At 40.8% G+C, this 25,470-nt stretch overlaps 2 protein-coding genes across 2 annotated transcripts in view; both read left to right on the top strand.

Moving 5' to 3' along the window:
• LOC123763713 (kinesin-like protein KIF20B) overlaps nt 1-1,835 on the top strand; it is an 86,867-nt gene extending 85,032 nt beyond the window's left edge. Inside the window, exon 32 of the mRNA XM_045751009.2 lies at nt 1,696-1,835. The gene's annotated coding sequence lies outside the window, so the exon portion shown is untranslated. The remainder of the gene's footprint in view (nt 1-1,695) is intronic.
• On the top strand, nt 775-20,968 carry LOC138352025 (uncharacterized). The gene is made up of 4 exons (XM_069304197.1): nt 775-927; nt 1,696-1,868; nt 10,347-10,473; nt 19,254-20,968. The coding sequence occupies exons 1-4, from the start codon at nt 775-777 to the stop codon at nt 19,323-19,325; spliced, it is 525 nt and encodes a 174-aa protein (XP_069160298.1). The 3' UTR covers nt 19,326-20,968.
• Nucleotides 20,969-25,470: the final 4,502 nt, after the last annotated feature.

Genomic DNA, 25,470 nt, shown 5'->3' with positions numbered 1-25,470 from the left:
CTCCCTGCTTGGTTGTCTTACTAAGAACCTGTCTATAGACACTTGTTTTTAATAAATGTTTTAACACTTGTCTGTAGTGAGACATCACATTGTCTCACTATGAATGAACTTTTTTATTTTTTTTCCTCTCATCCTCACATTTGTTTTCTTAGTTGAACCTTACCACTGACTTTCTTGGGACTCATTGCATGATATACTGTATAATAATTTTCTATACAGTATATTCAGAAACCAACAAAATCAGAAAAAAAATGAAATTCTTTACAAAGAATTCAAGAACTATCATCACTAGGCGGGAGGCACTGGTTATCATGAGATGATTTCGGGGCTTAGCATCCCTGTGGCCCGGTCTTCGACCAGGCCTCTCCTTTTTTTATTACACACCCCAGGAAGCAGCCCATAGCAGCTGTCTAACTCCCAGGTACCTATTTACTGCTAGGTAACAAGGGCATTAGGGTCAAAGAAACTGTCCATTTGTCTCCGCCTCCACCGGGGATCGAACCCAGAACGTAGATCGAATTCAGTGGACAGCACTTCGGATTCGTAGTCCCCGTAGATTCGACTGCGAATCCAAAGCGCTGTCCACTTGTCCACTGGAAAAGAAAACCTCACACGAATCCTGCAGCCTCTCCGAGACTGCAGGAGAATTGTGTAAAACCCTGGTTTTTCTCTCGGAGAGGCTGCAGGATCCGTGTGAGGTCCGTGGAACGCCCGGTTGCAATTCTTTTCCATGTCGTGGCCTAGTTGACTAAGGCATCTATAAGACTTCTAGAGATGGAGGAGGATAAAGTAAAGAAATTTATTGAGACGAGGGATGAGAAAATTTTGGAGGAGTGTACCAAAGCTCAGCTCCAACAAGTGGCAAACCACTTTGGGATCAGGTTGAGGATGACTAAGGTGGCGGAACATTCTGGGATCATCTTGGGCGTAAGTTCGAACCCTCATCGCGGCCCTTGTGGACTTGTTCATTTGATGCATCACATTATTGTGATTTCTGTGTGTATAGATATCTGAACTGTTGGACCTTGACCATCTGTGTTGGAGGAGTTTAACCCTGAAACCCCTGATACCCAGCTGAAAGAGATAAACAAGAGCCTGAGGGATGCAAAAGATTGTGCTCACACTGTAAAAACAATCACGAGGCACTCCCGTATTACTTAACCGAGACTTGCTTCTGCAGAGCTTGGAAGAGACTCGGGCACCAACCAACAAGCTTAGCTTGCTGGTACTCTCGACCCACGAATGGTGGCAGGGCTGGAGTTTCTTTGTCTTTGTCTTTGTCATAGAGTGAAGTCTCCTTGGTGTTCAATTTACATCTGTCTTTCCTCCACAATTGACAGGAGCCAAACAATTTGAAAACTTTTTCTGTGGGGCATATGTTGACACAGCCTGATGAGATTCCCTTCATCTTGGGCAGGAAGAACACTGGCTCGTGAATTTTGGGTGGGTGTTATTTAACTAGCATTTGAGTAAATTTATGGTGATTGGGACAGTCGGGAATATCAGAGGTCAGATTAAATGTTAAGTAGGAAACACTAAATGACTAGTGTATGTTTTGCATGAAATATGTTTTGTTCATCAAGTGTGATAGACATTAATATTTGGCAGCTTTCTGCATCATATGAAGTGTAAGTTAAAGAACATTTGACAAATCCAAGTGTGTATTTCAGTAACAAAATATTTTTTCTGTAATAGGACAAAGCTGAAGCAAAGGGTCTGGGTGACGACGATGACGACGACGATGATGATGTATGGCAACCCTCGATCCCCATGAAGAGAGCTCCAAAGAGCGCTCGTAAACCCAAGGGAAACAAGTCCAGGTCACAAGTTCCAAACCCACATTTAAAAGATCAAGAGAACAAAAGCAGGTCTCTATATCCTTTATAATTATAAATATTTCTTATTTTTAGCCAAGACAAATAAATTACTGTATTCTGTGTTGTTTATTGACGAGGCCGGCTGAGGGCCAAACAGTCGGGGTAACAGTGGTGAACAGTATTGAAGGAAGTACAAGTGCAGAGCATTGACCCTAGTTTATTTGATTTCACATATGCAGCTGCTGCAGGAATAACAGGACATGGGTATTCAATGTCTTCCATAGTGCCAGCTAGCCATTGTACTGATGGGGTGGAACAATGTCAGCCTGATTTCACTTGTTGCTAAACAGAGTTATAACCAATTAACAATTGACCACTTTATTTTGTTAATACAAAAATGTTTTGCTGATTTTTTTCTCCAAATAGCTGTGTACCTGATTTCTACACGAGTGATTTATAACATGACTCTTTCATGAAGCTTCTTTCCAAGTGATTTGATTACCATCTTTTTATCTGTTCTTAAGAAGAACATAAATTAGCTTAAGGTTTTAAGCTCATGTTGGGTATTTGTGTTCAACCATTATTTCACCCCAGCTTCCTCAAATGATAAAACCTATAGCTACTGTGGATGGAATGTACACTATATGGACTCTTGTATATAAAGGAAATTCACTTTTTGTACTACTGGAATTCTAAAGACAATATCAAGAGTGAAATGGTAACTACATATAAACCTAACCTGTCACTAGCCTAAATAAACAATCCTAGGCCTAACAGTCTATATTTTGTACTTCCAATCATAGTAACTATAGATACAGTACTAAAAGTGTTAGATGAGAGGTATTTTTTAAATGTTCCCTGGAAACTCTTTGTTTAATGCATCAATTACTCTTATGTGCTATATCTGCCTCACTCATTACTTTCCTGGGAGGGCTCCTTCAGTAGCTCCTCATAGGTAAGTGTTGGTCCATCCAAATAAATCCCACCAGGAACTATAAATACAACAAAACAAGAAACTGCTCGTAGAAAATTAGGTAGAGAGAGGTAATGAAACAAGCAATCGTAATTTCAGGTAGCGGTTTCACACGCTACTCGCCTAACACCATATCACCCAGTGTCTACCAACACTGCCACTGTTCACTGCAGATGTTAACTCGGTCATCACAATAGTCCTTCGTTTCAACAGGTGAACACTCGCTTCACTGACCATCGGCAAAAACTGTCACTTGTTGGCTCACCTCACTTGAGCTCCAGTGCACATAATCACTGGTCATACTTGTGACTCTTTACTATAATGTCCTCGGCCACCTACACATTGGCGCTGTGAAGATGCCTCTGGTCACTGTCTTTGATGACCACACCACACGGCAGAAGATGAAGAGACGACATTTCTGTTTGTCCTGCACCATTATAAAGTCGATTGTCCTTGCCGGCTCCATCACAGGTTGGGACTGCACTCTCACTTAAGGACCTCACTCACTCCACCGCTCTTCTTAGTACTTATGGTTGGTGGTCTTTGTTAATGCAGTAGACTGTGGGGTATACCGGGGCCATCCGGCCGAGCGGACAGCACGCTGGACACGTGATCCTGTGGTCCTGGGTTCGATCCCGGGCGCCAGTGAGAAACGATGGGCAGAGTTTTTCACCCTATGCCCCTGTTACCTAACAGTAAATAGGTACCTGGGAGTTAGGCTGCTTCCTGGGGGTGGAGGCCTGGTCAAGGACCGGGCCGCAGGAACACTAAAGCCCCGAAATCAACTCAAGATAACCTCACGATAGATAACCTCTTAATAGGTATCCAGCTCTATGCAAGGCTTCTTCACGTCTGTTTCTTAACTAGGCTGGAGGACACTCCAAAGGTAGGCAGAGGTCTGTTATCCACTCCAATGGAGTTGACTTGACGCTACACTCGCCCCTTTACGCTATATATATTTATATATACATGATACTTGCTCATTTGCTGTTAAAATTTGATTGTTCCTAGTATGGCTGCCCTGCTTGTCCAGAGCAGTCCTGCCCTGCTTGTCCTGCATCACCATCACTGGATGGTGATGTGCCAGACGTGATCCTCATCGGTTTACTATGGCCCTTAGAAGGAAAATAAGGGACTTGGAAGTTTTTTAAGATGGGGCTTGGTTACTGGACCCCTGAGGGAGCAAATGTGAGCCTGATGTATGTGCAGGACTTTGAAATACTTATGCAGAAGCAAAAGCACGTGCTGTGTGTGTGTGTGTGTGTGTGTGTGTAATTACCTAAGTGTAATTACCTAAGTGTAGTTACAGGATGAGAGCTACGCTCGTGGTGTCCCGTCTTCCCAGCACTCTTTGTCATATAACGCTTTGAAACTACTGACGGTCTTGGCCTCCACCACCTTCTCACTTAACTTGTTCCAACCGTCTACCACTCTATTTGCGAAGGTGAATTTTCTTATATTTCTTCGGCATCTGTGTTTAGCTAGTTTAAATCTATGGCCTCTTGTTCTTGAAGTTCCAGGTCTCAGGAAGTCTTCCCTGTCGATTTTATCAATTCCTGTTACTATTTTGTACGTAGTGATCATATCACCTCTTTTTCTTCTGTCTTCTAGTTTTGGCATATTTAATGCTTCTAACCTCTCCTCGTAGCTCTTGCCCTTCAGTTCTGGGAGCCACTTAGTAGCATGTCTTTGCACCTTTTCCAGTTTGTTGATGTGCTTCTTAAGATATGGGCACCACACAACAGCTGCATATTCTAGCTTTGGCCTAACAAACGTCATGAACAACTTCTTTAGTATATCGCCATCCATGTATTTAAATGCAATTCTGAAGTTAGAAAGCATTGCATAGGCTCCTTGCACAATATTCTTAATGTGGTCCTCAGGTGATAGTTTTCTATCTAGAACCACTCCTAGATCTCTTTCTTTATCAGAATTCTTTAAAGATTTCTCACATAATATATAAGTTGTGTGGGGTCTATGTTCTCCTATTCCACATTCCATAACATGACATTTATTAACATTAAATTCCATTTGCCAAGTGGTGCTCCATATACTTATTTTGTCCAGGTCTTCTTGAAGGGCATGACAATCATCTAAATTTCTTATCCTTCCTATTATCTTAGCATCATCAGCAAACATGTTCATATAATTCTGTATACCAACTGGTAGATCATTTATGTACACAATAAACATCACTGGTGCAAGAACTGAACCCTGTGGTACTCCACTTGTGACATTTCTCCATTCCGATACATTGCCTCTGATTACTGCCCTCATTTTTCTATCAGTCAGAAAATTTTTCATCCATGATAGAAGCTTACCTGTCACCCCTCCAATATTTTCCAGTTTCCAGAACAACCTCTTATGTGGAACTCTGTCGAAAGCCTTTTTTAGGTCCAGATAGATGCAGTCAACCCAGCCATCTCTTTCCTGTAATATCTCTGTGGCCCGATCATAGAAACTGAGTAAATTCGATACACAGGATCTTCCTGATCGAAAACCATACTGTCTGTCTGATATTATATCATTTCTCTCCAGGTGTTCTACCCATTTAGTTTTGATTAGCTTTTCCAATACTTTCACTATTACACTTGTCAATGATACAGGTCTATAATTGAGGGGGTCTTCCCTGCTGCCACTTTTGTAGATTGGAACTATGTTAGCCTGTTTCCACACGTCTGCTACGATTCCTGTACACAGGGATGCCTGAAAGATCAGGTGAAGTGGAATGCTGAGCTCAGATGCACATTCTCTCAGAACCCATGGTGAAACGCCATCTGGGCCAGCTGCTTTGTTCCTCCCGAGCTCCTTTAGCATATTTTCCACTTCATCTCTAGACACCTCTATCCGCTCTATGTTGTTCTCTGGAATTCTTATTGTGTCTGGTTCTCTGAAGATTTCATTTTGTACAAACACACTTTGGAACTTTTCATTTAATGTTTCACACATTTCCTTTTCATTTTCCGTGAATCTGTTTCCCATTTCCAACCTCTGGATATTATCCTTTACCTGCAATTTGTTGTTTATGAATTTGTAGAATAGGCCCGGTTCTGTTTTACATTTATCTGCTATCCCTTTTTCAAAATTTCTTTCTGCCTCTCTCCTTACTGCTGTATAATTGTTTCTCGCATCTTTGTATCGCTGGTATGTTTGGGGGTTTGGCCTCTTCCTATACTGATTCCATTTTTGTGTCTTTTGGTCTCTTGCCCTCTCACAATTTCTGTCGAACCAATCCTGTTTTTTGGTCCTGCATCTCTGTTTTGGTATGAATGTTTGTGTGCCTTCCTCGTATAGTTTTAAAAATTTGGCATACATTTCATTTACTTCCCTGCCTAGCAACAATTCTGTCCAATTACACTCATTAAAAAAATTTCGAAGTTCCCCATAGTTGCCTCTCTTTAAATCGAGTTTATCAACTGTTTCAATGTCCCCATTTTCTTCTAGATGATATCTTAAAGCATATTTAATGTCTAACAGGACGTGATCACTCTTTCCCAAGGGAGGAAGGTACTGGATGTCAAAAATCTCTTCTTCTTTCCTGGTGAATACTAGATCCAGTACTGACGGTATATCTCCTTCCCTCATTCTTGTGGCTTGCTTTATGTGTTGATACAAGAATGTCTCCAGAATGAGGTTCACAAATCTGCATGTCCAAAAGTCCTCCGTTCTTGCTTCATAGGCCTCCCAGTCTATTGCTCTAAAGTTGAAGTCCCCCAGTATCAACAGTCGTGATTTATCTTTATCTGCTTGTACAATAATATCTCTCATGACCATTATGAGGCCCTCTCGTTTGTCATCCAGTTCTTCCTTTGTCCACGTGTTGCTTGCTGGTGGGCTGTAGGTATTTACAATTATCAGGTTATCATCCTGATTCCAGACCTGCAATGCCATTATGTCAATATCTCGAGGGTTTTCAAATATTAACTCTTTTACCTTCAGGTGTTTTTTCACCAGTACAGCCACTCCTCCTCCCTTCCTAGTTTTCCTGTCACGTCTCCAAACTGAGTAGCCTCTTGGGAATATGACTCCATTTATTATATTTCCTTCAAGTTTCGTTTCTGATAATGCAACAATATCTGGGACCCTAAGCTGGATTATATCTTGCAACTCCAAAGTTTTTGACCTCACTCCATCTATGTTGGTATATACAATTTTCAGGAACATGTTCCCTTTTCCTTTGCTCTTTACTCCCCCTTCCACTACTGATCTTGTTGCTTTGTTTTTATGTACCATTTCACAAGCTTTCCAGTCCCTGTCACTTTGTAAAAAAAAGAATTTCTGTCTTCTTCATTTCTATCCCCATTTAGACGTTTTGCCTCAATTAAGTTCATTTTCAGCTTTTCTCTGTCTTCCTTGGAGAGGTCTTGTCTTATTGACCAAGATTTGCCAACCTCATCACTCTGCAGATTCCTGGCATTTCTTAGCACTTCCATCATGTTTTTCACTCCATTAAAGGTCACCCTTAAACTAAACACCCTTAAAGGTGTGTGTGTGTGTGTGTGTGTGTGTGTGTGTGTGTGTGTGTGTGTGTGTGTGTGTGTGTGTGTGTGTGTGTGTGTGTGTGTGTGTGTGTGTGTGTAATATATAATATATAATATATAATATATAATATATAATATATAATATATAATATGATTCATGCAATGCGGTCAGTCAGGGCCAAAAGCATATATATATGATTCAACATGGAAGGGTTAATGTTGATAGATATGCCTCGTAGTGTACTTACTGCAACACTGCTTTTCAATAGGGGGCAATTGTGCATTTCCTGCCGTGTCTCCTAATCTCATGAGGTGTTATTTCCGTGTGTAGATTCAGAACCAGTCCCACTTAATATTTTACAAGTGGAAATAATTATATATCACTCTTGCATGCATTCTAAAGAAAACAGTTTGAGGAATTTTCAGTTTTCAATAATTCAGATGGGTTATTGAGTGAATTTAAGCAGTAAAAAGATTTGTGGATTTTTATTGAAATTTATTGAAATTGCAGGCCAGCAATTCCTCCAGATTTGTGTGAAGCTGTGCAAATGTATTCCATCCTAGAGAACAGTAGTGTCTTAAAAGTACCAACAATGGTTTAGTATCTATCTTGTTTGATAGGTACTTGTTATCCCTGCCTATCCTTTTTCTAGCAATTGTTACTGCTTCTTTATTGTGTCCTTTTAACAAAATGTCTTCCAACATGATTGCTTCCAAGTCTTTTGTCACTTTCTTTGTTGTGTGATTTGACAACATTATATATGTGGTTTCTATGTTAATAGTGATGTTTATTCCATAGTGGTTGTAGTTGGAACTTGGCTTCATTGAACACCATGTTGTCTGCGGCCCATTGGACATCGGGTCTTCCCGATGACACCAAGATGTACCCGATGACACTATGATTTTGATGAGAGTAGACAATATATTGGACACTGCAAACCTCCAAACTATTGTCTACTCTCATCAAAATCCTAGTGTCATCTGCAAAGGATGATTCAGTACTATAGTTTGTGTTTTTTGCCTATGTCTGATATGAGAGTTTGAGTAAGTAGTGGAGCAAGCACAGTACCCTGAGGGACTGGGCTTTTCCCTGTGGATGGTCCGGCTTTTACTTTGTTGATTATTACTCTTTGGGTTCTATTCTTTAGGAAATTGGAGATTCGTCTTCCTACTTTGCTAGTACTGTAATTCCTTTTGTGCACAATAACACCATGGTCACAGTTGTCAAAATCTTTCATGAAATCTGAGTGTTAGAATGGGGGGTTGTGCTCGTCTTGCATGGAATCTAAGGCCACGTCCATAATGATCTAACATTTGAGAGAGGCAGGGGCATCCTGCTCTAAACCCATGTTGGCCAGTGTTACAGAAATGGTGTCACAGCACGTGTTAAAGAATCTTACATCTTAACACTCGTTCAGAGATATTTATAATGTGTAATGTTTGTGTGTTCAGTTGGTATTTTTTTCCATCAGTTTTATGTCTTCCTTTGTGGAGTGGCATACTGTCTATACCCACTTCCAAGTTGAGGGTTATTAGAGTGCCCTTTGATACACAATGGTGTTACATTCAGGAAGAAATCGTTTGGAATATTGGTGTTTAGTGTGTCCAGGGGTTCACTGGAAACAGAATATAAAATCTGGACTTTATAAGAGTCTTGTAACTCGATCATTTGTGTTTGTGTTCGTAGCTTGCCTTGTTTTTGGGATAGAGTGGAGCATTTGAGTAGTTCTGTAATTTGTTTTCTTGATGTGTAGTGTGTGCCTTTCATGTTCCAATTTGCATCTTCCTTTTTTCTTAGTGGTATGTAACTTGAGCACTTGCTTATTAATGACTAAGGAGAAGTGAGATCTAGGTATTCATGCCATGCCTCCTTGCTGTTTATACCTAATGTGCTAATTACCTCTTTCAGCATTAACTTTTCATCATATGTCTTCTTATAGTTGTATATGATATTAGCTACAGCAACATCTTCCTTCAATGCACTGCACTTGCCTACCACCCCAACCTGTCCTACACAGGTTGGAACACGGGGGCCTGGTAGCCTGGTGGATAGCGTGCAGGACTCGTAATTCTGTGGTGCGGGTTCGATTCCCGCCCCAGACAGAAACAAATGGGCAAAAGTTTCTTTCACCCTGAATGCCCCCGTTACCTAGCAGTAAATAGGTACCTGGGAGTTAGTCAGCTGTCACAGGCTGTCCTGGGGTGTGTGTGTGTGGTGTGGGAAAAAAATAAACAGTTGATTGACAGTTGAGAGGTGGGCCGAAAGAGCAAAGCTCAACCCACGCAAAACACAACTAGGTGAATACAGAACGTCGCATCTCACATGTATGCGTTTAAGTCAAGCCTGGCCTCAGGCCAGGCTCGGGGAGTAGATGAACTCTCAGAACCCTCTCCAGGTATGCTCCATGTATAAATAAAGGCCAAAAATTGTTGTGCTAGAAAATGGAAGCGGCTTGCAAAAAGTGACTTACTGTCCCATTTTCTGTTTTGGGTCCTCTGGTAGGTTAGGAGAGGACACTTTAAATTTACCATTTTCTTGACAATGGGAATCCTTAAGAGGACATGCTGCACCACCTTTATAGCATATGAGACCTTATATCTTTGTGCCTCAATTGCATGTCCAGATTCTACTGATGTTTCCTTGTTGTACGTCTTTTTACTTTAAATGTACAGTACTTCTTTTGTCCACTTTATTCCCAATTGAGGTTATCTGAAGTGACCCACAATGCACCTTTAATGACCCTGCAGGAACCACTTTAAAAGTTTGTTGGGGTGACAGTGTTGAGATTGTCACCTGCTTGACAGTTGTGGCCCTTATTGAGAAAACACGCCACACTGTACACAACGCACCAACCATATGCTAGTGCTCAACATTTTAACTCATTTTCTTTAGTTTCTGTATATTTGATCTTGTATGCACAAAAGGTTTCTACATTAATTGTTTTATTAATTACTAATGATCTTATTACATTCCAAAATACTGGTTGTCTGCCTCTGGTGAATTCTTGATTCGTCCTTTTACGACAAACATATAAACGATAATTTATGAAAAACTAATTTCAGTCTTCTTTTCAGTGTGGCAAATAAGGCTGATGACACCCAGCTCCCTCAAGATAGCAGTGAGAGAACTGGAGTACAAAGACGCAAACGTCAGTTATACAAATCAGCTGTTTGTGAACCATACCAAGGATCTCCTAATTTGGTTAGTATTTCATAAACTGGTAATTGTATGAATTTTCAATTTTTATCTAAATTATTCAATTCCAAAGTAAATTGAACAGGTGGTTATTGAGATTATATTACCCATTCCAATTATTGAGTAGAAAATTGAAACCACACATGTACATAGTTTTAAAGCTTTTAAACCATTAACTCCAGTGTTATTGTGAGTAAAGAAGTTTACTACTGCAGAATATTTAGAAATTTCCCTGGTATTCTCTTACTTTCAACCACATATATCCAGTGTTGAATGGAGGGAAATGGCTGTTATTGTGGCTCCCTGTAGCTAACCACTTGGACAGCTCCACACGTGTCCCATCAAGCCTTGCGAGTCATTAAAGCCTACCAAAGACCAGAGGGCAAAACCTAGTTCCCCCTCAAAGAGGCACAAGAAGCAAGAGATTCTAGATCACTAACTTAGAGAACAAGCCACCAGAAAGGGAGTTAAACATAACAAAAAAGTATAGAAAATCTGAACAACTAAGAACACAGTAATCATGTCAACATGCTACTGTGTTTCTTCAGTGCTAGATAACACCCCCCCCCCCCCCCCCCACACTGCCATGTGGCAGCCCTGGTAGACCCCCAGTCTGAGTGGGGTCATGCATCAGCCATGAACCTACCAAAGAAACCTGACACACATGAAAGGGTAAGAGACGGATCAGGCAGCCACCAAAGTATTCACTATATATTCACCTTCATCACTGGCTTTCTGGAAGGGCTCCCATGGTGGTTCTCTGTAGCTATCTCTACATAGAAACAAAACAAATGGGTACTCACCATGGGTGGAGAAGAACAGAAACCAGAACCACCAAACAAGATGGAGACAAATGCAGATAACCCTACCCAGTGCTATACTCAGAGTCATCAGAGAAGATAACAGAAAAAGCTGTAAACCTACAAACATCATGGGCTTAAGCAGGACACAGCAGATGACCTGAGAAAACATGTTCAGGAACAGGGGGTCCAAGGACACAGAATCAACAGACAATGCATCACCTGGAGAAGCAGTGGGCAGCATAAAGAATGATGGATTGCCACTACTGATGAATGCACCAAGTGATGCACCCCTGACTGAACAAATCAAGAATAAATAAGGAAGTAACACCTACTGGAAACCTGCCATCCTATTTACAGCTAGAAAGGAGGAGGCTGCAAGTGAAAAAATTGCCCACCAGGACCAAAAGAATGAAAGCCCCACTTCCAGGGGAGAGCAAGAAAGTCCCCAACCATGCGCCCACAAGCAAAAGACAGTGAAAAACAATACAGTACTGTAGAAGCTCGATGCTGTAGAAGTAGGTTCGAACCCTCTTCGCAACCCCCCTGTGGATTTGTTTATTTGATGCATCACGCTATTGTGATTTGTGTGTGTACTGTAGAAGCTCGCTAATCCAGGACCCGCCAATCCGGAAAAGCCCTAATCTGGCAAAAATCGTGTCCGGATAAAGTTATCTCCCTATCTGGCAAAACTGTCCATAGAAGACAGACTAGCAGATATTTGGCTGGATCAGCGTATACTGTTAGAGTTGAAATCTGAGCCATATAAGTTGCTACCGATGTTGCCCAATCCAGACAGTAAACCGGATAAGCAGAGATTATTCTGGATCAGAAAGGCAGGAATCGGGCCTTACCTTAGTAATCCCGTACGGCTGTGGCTCGAGGCGCATGGTGTAAGGGGTGGGGTGGGTGGGTGGTGTCGGGAGAGTGGGGAGCGTTGGAATGGACTGCCAGGGGGATAAGGGACATGCAGAAGGGTCGATACAGTACAGTAATTACCAATAATTTTAGAACAATTCGTCACTGTCAAAAACGTAAGAAATACAGTAATATATAATACAGTATTATAACAAATATACAAGTTTACTAAAAAAAAATTGCACAGGCTAAAGTTTACTAAAAAAAAGTTTTTTTTTTTTTTTTTTATATAATTATATGTGGCAATTCAAATTTTGTTTGTGGTATAAACATTGTTGGAAATGTTCGCTTTTGGACTTCCGCAGTGAAAAAGTACGTTAATCCGGAAAACGTGTTAATCCGGCAAGGAGTTCTTCCTATATAATCTAGATTAGCGAGCTTCTACGATAATTGAAAATCTATATAATAGACCAATGGGGTGACAGAGAACTGGGTAGATAAAAGAAACTCGGAACCTGATCCAGAGACCAAAGAGGATCAAGAGGAGAGTGAGCAAGCTGGAGGCAAACAATTTATGAGGCAGCCTGTGAAATGATTCAGACAAAGTGTAGATGTTAAACTCCAGCAATAATGCCAGTAAACAACATGCCAGCAATGAGGGGTAAATTGCAAAAGTGAGTCTCAGAGATCTACCACCAGCAGACTTCACAAATGGCAGTACACCAAACAGAGAACATCCAAACTTGAAGAATGTAGGAGAGCTTTGAACCATTAAGGAGCAACTCCAGACTGAACCTTGGATAGTGCCAGAGCCACAGAGAAGCATGCACGATTGGAAAACAGACTGACGAGCCAGAAACCTCGACTGGCCTGGCACTAAGGAGCCAGAAGGAACACCCTGCTGGCAAACTACTGCAGCCTGGAAAGCACCAGGATCAATAGCCGAATCAGAGCTAAGAGATTAAGAAACATCCACTGATTCCAATCTAGCCGAAAGGCATCCACAATGAAGCCTGTACTCTGGGAATGAGAAATAAAAGGCAGAAGCTGCTGGGATTACATCCATGTAAAGAGGTCCAGCGGAGGGCACCTGTGTGTCATGTAAAACCTCCAGAAGGATGTGTTGGTGACTCTCCACCCTGAGACAATGGGACAGAAGCTAGAGAGACCCTTCACAACTTTACTGTTATAACCTCTCCCCCCCCCCCCCCCCCCCCCCAAAAAAAAAAAGTGGCAAACCAGAAGTCGCTAAAGGGCCAGGGCCAAATGAGCCGCCCATTCAACAGACCCAGCCAAACACTCGCCAGCACCAGGTAGAACTGAAATTTAGCAGAATATCATCATCCTCTGCCTGGATGGGGAACCATCCAAAATGAGACCCAGCCTGTTATGTTACCGAGACTTCTGTCCAGTGACTGGAACCCAAACCTGGTCAGCTGGACGAGAACCAGACCCATGCTTGCAGACAGATTGGCCGGCAACCCAAACCAGCCAGTCATTGTGGTACCTGCTTGATGGGGTTCTGGAAGTTCTTCTACTCCCCAAGCCTGGCTTGGAGCCAGGCTGTTGCTTGGAGCGGCCCGCAGGCCCACATACCCACCACAGCCCAATTGGTCTGGCACTTCTTGAAGAAAACTATCTAGTTTTCTCTTGGAGATGTCCACGGTTGTTTCGGCAATATTTCTTATTCCTGCTAGGAGGGTTGAACAACTGTGGACCTCTGATCCATACAGAGTTCTCTGTATACAGTGTTCTCTGATTGTGGTCTATAGGCACCCCTTTAGCCCAAGGTGTAGATCCACAACAAATGAAAATAACAACCATGACCCATGTCAAACAGAGAAAGCTCCCCCTCCCCTCCCCTCCCCTCCCCTCCCTCTGGGTTCGTCGTGAGGGGGGGAGGATGGGGTTATAACCTTGACTCAATGGGAGCTGCCTGGTAGTGGTTATTAGTACTAGTGATTTTTCAAGCAATTTGAACGACTCCCTTGTTCTGTGTGATTTGTCTGTGGAGTTGTTTGGCAGTTCTGAGGCCTTTCTGTGAACCATCCAGTTGTCTGTAAAGCTTCACTGATCTTCCTGGTGGCTTTTTCTTTTCGGGTGGTGGATTATCATCTACTCCCGGCGTCTCTGCAAGGGGGATGGGTCAGGGTCTAGCTCTGGTTCCTGGTAGCCAAATACACCTTTAACAACTGATGTGACAATTTTAGTATGGAGCCATCTGAGCAAGGGGATGCTCAGATGGCTCATGTGCATTTCTTCAGGGAGTCACAAGGGCTCCTTCAGAAAGAAGCATTTCATTACATTCAATGCTGGGGTTTTAGCTTTATTAGCGGTTTCTACTGTTATCTTCATGAGGAAAGACTTTCGGAATTTATTTTTTTAATTTCTTGCAGACCTTCTTTAGATTTTGTTGCTGTCATTCTTGAGCTCTCTCCATTTCTATCTTGACTCCAGTATAGTATACCGGTACTAATTTCTGTTCCTTCTCGGTTCCTCATTGTTTTCTTTAGTACTGTCTTACCTTTATCCTCGACTTCTTATTTTTCTGTTTGATCCATGTGTTAATCTTGCTCTTCTCCTTTCACATTTTCTAAGAATTGTGTATTTTTCTGTGGCTTGTGTGCTTTAATGGGGTATATAATACATCATAAATCTCTTTGCCTCTAGTTAATTTTTACACTATTACTGTATCTGAAGAAAGACTGTCTTCTCATTCCTACCTGGACCCATTAATGGACCAGTTTTTATCAGGTGAATTGTTCAGTCAAATACTATGATGCAGTGGTCATGGGCTTGTATTGGGGAAGCTTATTTTATCCTCATTATATCCTGCTCTGGGTTGTTTGCATTTTGTGCTGCTTTAAGAAGTAACTGCCATCATGTGCGAGAGTAATAGACAGAACATCTTTTAGAAATTTAAGCAAAGAAGTGTATATTAGAGCAGTTTTGAAGTATGCAGGACTGGCATAGAACCCACACCTCAGTAAACAAAGAAAATACAGTACAAAAGTAGAGTAGACAGTATCACAACATACAAGATACCGAGAGACGTGGTCGAGAAATGTACCAAGATACAGTTTCTCATTAGAATTATAATGAAAGGATACAGATAGAACCTGTAAAAGCAATTGAGCCTTAGGCTTATAAGGAAGCCAATGTGTGTTATATAGTGCTTACGTATCAGTGACAACGGGGAAGTGTGATCTAGGGCTTTATTCCCACCTCCTAGCTCTTTATACTTGGCTCAATAATTATCTTTTTCAATAGTAACATTTTCATTATTTTTCTTTTTAAAGTTGTGGATGGAACTGGCTTCAACAACCTTTTCCTTCAATGTGTTCCATTTGCCGACCCTCCGTACAGGGAAAGAGAACTTCCTTACATCTCTTCAACTCGGTTCCATGTCCAGCTTCCATTGATTTCCCCCATATCCTACTTTATTTTAATTTAAATAGATTTCTTTTATCGCCTTATCAATTTCCCATTTCTTCTCTCCTCTAAGGTTGTGAGGATGAGTTCTCTCAACCTGTCCTCATAGATGATGGCTCACAATTTTGGTACTAATTTACTTGCAAACCTCTGAACTTCTCAAATTTCTGTTTATGCCTCACAAGGTGTGGGGTTCCATACTGGAGCTGCATACTCAAGTAATGGTCTTACACAGGTAGTGTGTATGAACTTGAAAGCCCCCTTGTTTGATTCTTAAATGACATTTTAATGTATGCTAACTTCCCATATGCTGCAGATGTTATCCTGTTCATGTGAGCTTCTGGTGTTAGTTTTGAGATTATATCGACTCTTAGGTCTTTTTCTCTTATTATTGCCGGTAATTGCCTTTCCTTTAAGGTATAAATATAGGTCTCCTGTCTCTCTTACCCAATTTCATTATTTTGCACTTATTGAGATTGAATTCCAGTAGCCACATATTTGCCACCCCTGAAGGTTGTTATGGTCTCCTTGCAACACTCTACAGTCTCCTTCAGTTCTTATTCTCCTCATAAAGTTTGCATCATCCGCAGACTTCAACATGTCCGTGCTCACCTCCTCTGCCAGGTCATTTACGTAAATTATAAACAGCAATGGCCCTAGTACAGAGCCCAGTGGAACACCACTTTCCACTGATCTCTAGCCTGACATGTTCTCTATTACCCTTTGTTTCCTGTCTGTCAAGTACTCCTGTACCCAGTCCAGTACCTCTCGTGTTATCCCTGCTTATCTCACCTTCTTGTACTCGGCTAGTTGTGCTTGCGGGGCTGAGCCTTGGCTCTTAGGTCCCGCCTCTCGACTGTCAGTTAACTGTTGTATAGATTCTGGAGCTTATTGGGCTCTTATCAAATTTACATTTGAAACTGTGTATGGAGTCTGCCTCCATACACAGTATGGAGTGTGGAGTTTACATCACTGCCTAATGCATTCTATTTCTTAACTACTGACACTTAAAAAATTCTTTCTAATGTGTCTGTGACTCATTTGGGTACTAAGTATCCACCTGTGTCCCCTTGTTCGTGTTCCACCCGTGCTATATAGTTTTTGCCCACCCTGTCAATTCCCCTGAGAATTTTGTAGGTGTTATCATGTCTTCCAGGAACGTGAGGTTTAGCTCCCGTAGCCTTTCCTCGTAGCTCATACCTCTCAGTTCTGGGACTAGTCTAATGGCATACCTCTGAATTTTCTCTAATTTTGTCTTGTGTTTAACTAGGTATGGACTCCAGGCTGGAGTTGCACACTTCAGGATTGATCTAACATAAGTGGTATACAGGATCCTGAACAATTCCTTACACAAGGTTCTAAAGGCAGTTCTTATGTTGGCCAATCTAACATATGCTGCTGCTGATATCATTTTGATGTGGGCTTCTGGGGACAAGTTCAGTGTGATATCAAACCCCAGATCTTTCTCTCTATTTGACTCTTGCAAGATTTCACCTCCCAGATGGTACCTTGTGTTTAGTCTCCTGCTCCCTTCGCCTAATTTCATTACTTTACACTTTACTAAAAGTTCAACTCAGGAAAGTGTAGACATTTTCTAGACCATTTCTCCAGGTTGTCCTGTAGTCTCTGTCTATCTTAATCTGTCTTGATTCTTCTTATAATTTTTACATTATTGGCAAACATTGAGAGGAATGCGTCTATCCCCTTTGGAAGATCGCTTACATGTATTAGAAACAGGATGGGTCCAAGTATAGAGCCCTGTGGGACTCTGCTGGTGACATCTCGCCACTCTGATGTCTTCCCTCTCACAGTTACTCGCTGTTTCCTGTCAATTAGATACTCCCTTATTCACTGGAGACCCTTACCTTTTACCCCCCTCTGTTTCTCAAACTTTTGTAACAGCCTTTTATAGGGTACTGTGTCAATGACTTTCTGACAGTCCAATAAAATAGTCTGTTCACCCTTCTCTTCCTTGCCTAATTATTGTTGCCTGGCTGTAGAATTCTATTAAGCCTGTGAGGCACAATTTGCCATCCCTGAAGCCATGCTGGTGGTGTGTTACAAAGCTCTTTTCCTCTAGATGTCCTATGAGCCCTTTCCTTGCGATCATCTCCATCACCTTGCATGGTATACAAGTTAGGGAATCTAGCCTGTAGTTGTGTATTAGAATTTTGTGCTGAACTCATGAACTGAAGTTCATCACAAATATATCAAAAAGCATTTTGCCAATCTAGGAAGATGGATTCTATCCATCCTTCATTCTCTTGTTTTATTTTGGTGACCGTGTCTTAGAATTCAATCAAGTTTATTAAACATAATATTCCTTTTGAAGCCATGTTGTGCCTCTGTTATAAAATTTACTCTCCCCAAATGTTCTACAATCCTTTTCTTTGTGTCTTTTTCTATAATGCATGTTAATGATACTGGTTTAGTGCTTCATATCTATCTCCATTCTTGAATATTGGTACTTTGCCTTTATCTAGATTTCTGGTAGCTCTTACCCATCTCCAGTGTATTGTTGAACACAATAGTTAACGGGTAACACAACATCCCTGCAGCTTCTCTCAGTACCCATGGTGATACTACCAAACCAGTACGTCTGGTTCTGCTGCTTTTATCACATCCAATTTCTCCAGGTATCTTTTTATCCCTGCTACATTAACTACAATTCTTCTATTGTTTCTGGTTCTGTTGTCACCCCTACTTTGACACCAGTCTGTTTCTGGTTTGAAGACCTGGAACCCCTTGTGTTCTTCACACATTTTTGGTCATTCTCCAAAAGTGTGTTGCCTTGTCCCTGCAGTCCTAATCATATGGTCTCGTACTTTTGTTTACATTCGTTTATGACTGTGTATCAGTTTAGGTTGGCTCTTTGTTTTGCTGCAATGTCATTCTCAAGCTGCAGTTCTGCTGCCCTTCTTATTTTTGTGTAATCATTCCTGACCTTCTTCATTGCTGTCCTATTTACCTCTGTACCCATATCTGCTTTTTTCATATTTTTTTTCTTTTCCTCATTGTTGAACCACGGGTTACCCATTCTTCTTTTGTCCATTTCCCTCTTGAAAGATATGAAGTGATCTGTTGTTTCTTTGTGTTTCTGTTTCATGAGTTCCATCATCTCATTTGGTGACTTTTCTTCTATTTCAGTCTCCCATTGAACCTCTTGTAGATAATCCCTAACCTTCCTGAAGTACTCTCGTATCCTCTGTTGGGCCTTGTCCCGTTTCCAACTCGCTTTCTCAGTTCTGTAATGTAATCAAACATTATAACACAGTAGTCGGTGGATACTAGAGGTACCTCAGAGTTTAAGTTTTCAACATCATCTTCATCTCGGGTAAACACCAGGTCTAAGGCAGCTGGTGTTTACCTCTTTTGTTAAGTCCTAGATATGCTGCTACAGGAAGTGTTTGTGTGTAGTGTCCACAAATCTTACTCTCTCCATGTTTCATCTCCCCTGTGAGGATCCTCTGTTGGCCAGTTTATTTCTGGTGGTTAAAATACCTAAATATTAAGATCTTTCCTCTGGCTCTCCTTGCCATTGTGACCACATTTATTATTATTTTCATGCATGTTTTGTTGCATTTACAGTATATTCATACAAGTACTATACAGTACCTGGTACTGTACATGTGTATTAGTACAGTTCCCAGTATACAAGTATAGACATTATTTGACATTCAATTGTTTGCTTCCCAGGCTGAACCTCCTACAGCAGTTGACAGTCCACATAGTATTGTAAGGCGGCAGTTGAGAAACAAAAATAAATAAATAAATGTTAAATACTCTTCCATATATCTTTTCTTTATACTGTATATACAATGTGTGTGTGTGTGTGTGTGTGTACACGTGTTAAAATGTATGACCATGAAGGAAAATGAAACACGAAATTCTCGAGTTATTTCGCGTTCATTCAATACATCTTTAGATGCATTGAAATGAAAATGAAAGTGTTCAAAGTATTTCATGGTTTATTTTTATTTGTGGTTACATGTTTCACATTAGTTATCATGATAATTTCTTTGTGATTTACACATGCATACATGTAAGGAATTAGTGTATATGAACACTATTTCACAGCATAATACGATGCTTGAAACGCCTTGAAAGTATAATGCCTACGAGTGGTTTATAGGTATAGTCCAGAAATGATCGACTAGGGTAAAAGTAATTTAAACATCTCGGTGTTAGACTTATTTCAAGTATTCATAAATATGAGCAATCCAATTGGTCATGTATGTGGTATCGGGGATAATATATACAGGTAATCGAGTAATATATTATTATGAGATTTTTTGTAATAAGTGCAATGTTTGTTTCACCATTTAATGCACATAATGTAATTACTAAATTTACCTAATTAAACATAATATTAGGTTATATGAAATATATTTTTAGATGTAAGATATGTTAAATTCCTGATTTTGGGGGTCTTGTGTAGATGTATGAAATGGATGTTACAAATACCTTTGTCATGCAAGATGCATATTTTTTTCTGTGCTGACTCCCTTAATAACTGACCAGAGCTTTGTCCTGAGAATCAAGACCAGAATTTGGCTAATACGAGGTGGTAGCCAAATTCTGGTCCAAGAGGTAAGGGTGGCATGTGGAGATCAATCACATAATCAAACAAGTTGCTCAGAAAGCCAATACTATAAAACAAGGAAATACAAGGAAACAAGCTACTGCTCTATGGGAAATGAATGAAATGAAAGACACCAGATGGTAACACGTAAAAATAAACTGATAATGTCCAGTAGTAAACAAACATCATCTCAACTTGCACCGGCCACCACCAGGTAGCAGCAGCAGTCAGTTACCAACTTCACTTCCTGATCAAGACTCGGTATATAAAGTCCCTGATCTTGTGCCTTGGTGCCAGGCTGTTTGCTCTGGAGCTGGTATGGGTGCCCAAGCTGTCTCTTGGACTCTAGGCTTTGTCTGGGGTGGCTGGATGGGACTAGAGTGACCAAGTTGCCATCTGGTGGATGCCTGGGGTAGCAAATATTGGCACTGTTCATTTCTGTCTCATATAGCAGTTGCTTGTTTTACTGTACAGCTCCTTGGACTTTGTTAGCAGTTTACTTTGGTTGAAAGGTCAATATTTGATCCACATGAGCCAAATATGGGTAATACAATCTGGCTTCCCTCTTTCAGGGAGCCAGATTTGTTGTAGTTGCTGGTAGGGTGTGAGAATACTGTACCTTAGGAGCTGATAGTGGTGGTGTGGCCTTGCTGTTCCAGTGCCAAAGGTCTGGTGAGCTGTTGAGTTTACATTCACAAAATTATTTTATTACATTCAATGCTCATTTTTTGTCCTATGATAGAGACGTTATGTACCCAATGAAAGTACAAGGTATTTATGAAGTACATTTTATTTAATTTTTTTAATAAATGTTTGTATGTTTACAAAAGTTTGTTTTTAAAACCTAAAATAAAGCCTAAAAATTTTTGTTTGAAATGCTGCAAATGAATGAAAGTTTCCTGTTTTTGTCTATCAAGGTCTCCACGGGGGAGAAGTTGGGTTTTACGTCCCACTCTCTTATCGTTAGGTATCTGGTGCCTTTAAATGTTTTGCTAATTTAGTTCACTATCATACTTTTTGAACCATGGATAGAATTGGCATATACCATACTTATATATTCACTTGCTTACCAGTAAGCTATATATAGTAACATTAATTTTCTTTCTGCACAGAAGTTCAAAATACTTCTTCACATGTGTGAAATTGAAATAAAAAACCTGTCCATATTGGACCAAACTTACAAGTGAAGGGTCATACAAAGAGAATGACAAAGAAATTAGTGAAAACTTAGAAAAGCAATACGAGGACATGTTTAGCACTCCAATAAACAGAATGTTAGTGGACAGCTTCTTTATGCATGATAACCAAACCCTTGAAAACATAACTGATATCAACATGAAATCTGCAGATATTGAAACAGAAATTGACAATATGCCCATGCACTCGACCCTGGACGACACGAGAATATACAGTGGTACCTCGGAATGCGAGTGTCCCTGTATGCGAGTTTTTCGGAAGACGAGCAGGATTTACTCCAAAAATATGTCTCGGAAGGCGAGGGTTACCTCGGGACGCGAGTTTGTCGATACGTGTACAGGCCGACTGGCGCGTGGTGGCATGGCGATCGCTCCTCAGTTTACCAGTGTCTCGTGTCCAGTGACTATCCCACCTGAATTCTTCACAAGGATTTACAGTTTTTTATCGGTTTTTTGGCCATTTGAGCATAAAAGTTGTCATTATATATCTTGCCATGGGTCTCAAGAAAGCCATTGGTAAGGTTCAACCTAAGAAAATAGCTGTGAGTAGAGGCAGTAGAGGATGTCCCTTCTTGATTAAGAAAATGTGTGAAGTATGGGAAGAACTGCAAAGTTTTGTTGAAGAAACTCACCCAGATAAAGCTGTAGCAGGCCAGTTGCATTGACCTTTTAAATGATAATGTGATTTCTTACTACAGATAAGTGCTTAAAATGTAGGGAAAAACAAGTGTCATTAGACAAATTCTTAGTAAAACAAGCAAGTCCTAGTGGTATGCAGGCAAAATGTGCCAGAGTGTGCATACCAGTGAAGTCCTCACTGCCTGATGTGATAATGGAAGGGGACTCCCCTTCCAAACAGTAACTCCTCTCTTCCTCCCACCTCCTCACCATCTTCCATACGCCTACAGCATTCAACAGCAAGGTAAGTAATAGCTTGAACATAGTTTTGTAGGTTTATTTAGATGAATTAGGTATAAAAATTTAGTTTGATGTGGGGTTTTTGGGGTAGTCAGGAACGGATTAATTCATTTCCCTTTATTTCTTATGGGGAAATTAGCTTCGGAATGCGAGTTTTCGGAATACGAGGCGTCTCCAGGAACCAATTAATCTCTTAAACTGAGGTATGCCTGTACTAGAAGTCCTTAAAATGGGTAGGGATAACAGGTTATGTAGGGCAATGGATATCAAATTCTGTCAAATAGAGTAATGATCAATCTATAAAATCAAGTCCGTGTACAGTTAAAGGTTCTGTACCTCGGGACACAGTCCTTGCACCACTGCTTTTCCTTATTCTCAATATCAGATAAGAGAAAAATACAAATCACAACTTTGTCATTTTGCAGATGACTCAAAAATCACCATGAGAATTACTTCTACAGAAGACATTGAAAAACTTAAAGCTGATATTAATAAAGTTTTCAGTTGGGCAGCAGAAAATAACATGTTTATCAGTAAAAATTTTTGTTAAGGTAAAAATTAAAACCTTAAAGTACAATTAAATCTGCCCATAATAGAAAAGCAACATGTAAAGGATCTGGGAATAATGATGTCTGAAGACTTAATGTTTAGGGAGCATAACTAAGCAAATATAGTGTAGGCTAGAAGTAAAGGAACACGTGGTATGCATGGACATGATAAAGTGCACAAATTATTGGGATCATCTCAAAGCTCTTAAATTTACTCTAGAAAGGATATGATAAGAGGCAACAATATTGTATAGTGTACATGGAAAATACTGAAGGGACAGGTCCTAAATTTACACAGTAAAGTTACAACATACCGGAATGAACGATGTGGAAGAAAATGCAGAAAAAACAGAGTGAAGAGTGGAGGTGATTGAGGCACACTCAGAGGTCCACGGTTGTTCAATATCCTCCCAGCTAGTATAAGAAATATTGCCGGAACAAAAGTGGAAATAAGTAAATAATTATCAAAGAAGGCACCAAGCCGGGAAGGCTATGTAAGTTTTCAAGAACAACTGGACAGTTTTCTGCAAAAAGTACTGGACCAACTAGGCTATTGTGTATATGTGGACCGCTCCAAGCAACAGCCTGTTGGACCATGTTATCACAGCTACTCCCTGGGAAATAGAACTCAGAACCTGATCTAGGTACAATCCAAATAGGATTGCCATGTTAAACGGGGAGATAACCGCTTGGGACATTGTACACTAAACTGCACTTGGCCTCCCTCACTGCCGTACTAAGTGGTGTTCCTTGACTCCAGGCAAGCATATTCTTTATATTCACCATTTATGATTTCCGACCTTAATACACTTATATTTTTGGCTCCTGGTTTTGTCGGCCCAGTCTGGCGATTCCTCTTGATCCTCTCCTGTACCTTGAAACTCATCTTCGGTGTCACATATGGTGATTAGTTGTTTGTTACAATGGTATCTTATACCCCCTCCCCCTCTCTGCCATAGGGGTGCAGTGTTGTGAGCCTACTCAGTCTCGCCCTATTCCCTTGCACACCTGTGTTCCAGGATTTGTTTGGCCCACTTACATGGGCCAAATGTTTTGATATTTCATATTCTGATAAATCTACTGTTGTCTTCTGATAGTTAGCACCGTGCTCATACTTTGCAGAGGGCTCATGCTTGTTGTGGTTCACCCCTTTGACATGGCAGTGTGGTTGGGCAATCTGTCTTCAGGGAGAAGATTTGCTCAAGGGAATAGATGGGGATGACTACATAATTTGTGCTACTCTCTATTCATGGTTGTTAGGTTAGATTAATTTTATTGGTTACATTAATACAATGTATTATTGACAATAATGTAAATTATGGAAATTGAAAACTATTTGTGCCCCCTCAAATTCCATTTTTCAGAAAACCAAATTTCTTGGGAAGAAAACAAGAAAATTCTTATTTTAAATCAACAATTTATATTACATTAAAGTTATAACTTGAACCATTGTTGTAAACAGATTATTCTCATTTGCCAGTTTACATGTAGACTATTACTGGAATTATAATATGCTTACAGACAATCACAAATATCTAGATAACTATGCAGGGGGGGTTGGGTTGAGGGGGGAGGTCCCATGATTTGTGGAATTTTTGGATTTCTTATGGTCTGCAGTAGAGTTGGTCAGCCCCTTGTCCCTTTTGGGGCAGACCTCTTTTTACCTTGCCCTTGTTAGGTCATTTCTGGGTGGGTTGCTTCCGATGTCAAAATGACCATGTCACTTTGATGGATATCCTGTCTCTTCCTGGGTCCAAAACAGGATTTGGTGGAGCTCTGGTTCATCTATGACCTGTCAAGATAGAACCAGTTCATCCCTTGCCCCATTTGCTGACTGATCACTAGGTTCTAGCCCAGATTCACCTCGTATTAGTGACACATTCAGTTGGTTTCCCTGAACTTCTGGGATGCATACTGGCCAACCCGTCCTCGGCTCAAGTCCATTACATCCAGTGGTCGACCCCACAGACGCATTCATTAATTTTTACATACTGTTCATTCAAAACAAATTTTCTCAAATATAAAATTAATATTATAATATACTGTATTAATATATTGTGCTTATATAGGCATAGGTTAGGTGTTTAGGTTCTGTTGGCGATTATTTGTATTTGTAGTACGTTGGTGAAGCATTTATAGCGTTGTGGTTCGAACAAAATTTGTCAGTGAAGCACTTGTTCCAGAAGTGTTCGAACGAAATCGGCTGTGAGTCGTGTGTAAACCGTTTTTCATTCATAAACAGGGTTTTGGCGGGTGCATGGAATCACTTTTGGGTCTTTGTTTGGAGGATGGGCTGTACTGGCATGGTCCTATTTGTCCAGGGTTCAGGGATTGGTTGTTTTATTATGGGGTGTAATTACCGCTTATGGGTTTCTTTCCCTTTGCTTTAATCTGACTCCCAGTGAATTTGCCAGTTTGGCCTGGGATGTGGTGACTCGTCTTCGTTTGTTAGGGGGTCATGTTCTGGCCTACTTTGATGACTGGCTAGGTGGGCCTCTCACTCAGCTTGCATATCTGCTAGCCAGGAATCTGGTTCTTTCCACAGCTCATTGGGTTCAGGTTCCTGGTGATCCGGCAGAAGTCCTAGTTAGTTCCGTCCCAGGTCAGGACTTGGCTGGGCCTCTTGTGAAACTCGCTCTTGGCATCACTTTTCTATCCTACGGTGACTG

This window comes from Procambarus clarkii, chromosome 52, assembly GCF_040958095.1.
Source record: "Procambarus clarkii isolate CNS0578487 chromosome 52, FALCON_Pclarkii_2.0, whole genome shotgun sequence".
Classification (NCBI taxonomy): domain Eukaryota; kingdom Metazoa; phylum Arthropoda; class Malacostraca; order Decapoda; family Cambaridae; genus Procambarus; species Procambarus clarkii.
This window is presented reverse-complemented; position numbering and strand designations above follow the sequence as displayed.

Excerpts from the sequence above, each read along its gene's own strand:
- LOC138352025 (XM_069304197.1), top strand. The coding sequence starts at position 775 with ATGGAGGAGGATAAAGTAAAGAAATTTATTGAGACGAGGGATGAGAAA. Across the intron at positions 1,869-10,346 it reads GATCAAGAGAACAAAAGCAG|TGTGGCAAATAAGGCTGATG; the intron begins GTCTCTATATCC and ends TCTTCTTTTCAG. Across the intron at positions 10,474-19,253 it reads ACCAAGGATCTCCTAATTTG|GCTGAACCTCCTACAGCAGT; the intron begins GTTAGTATTTCA and ends TTTGCTTCCCAG.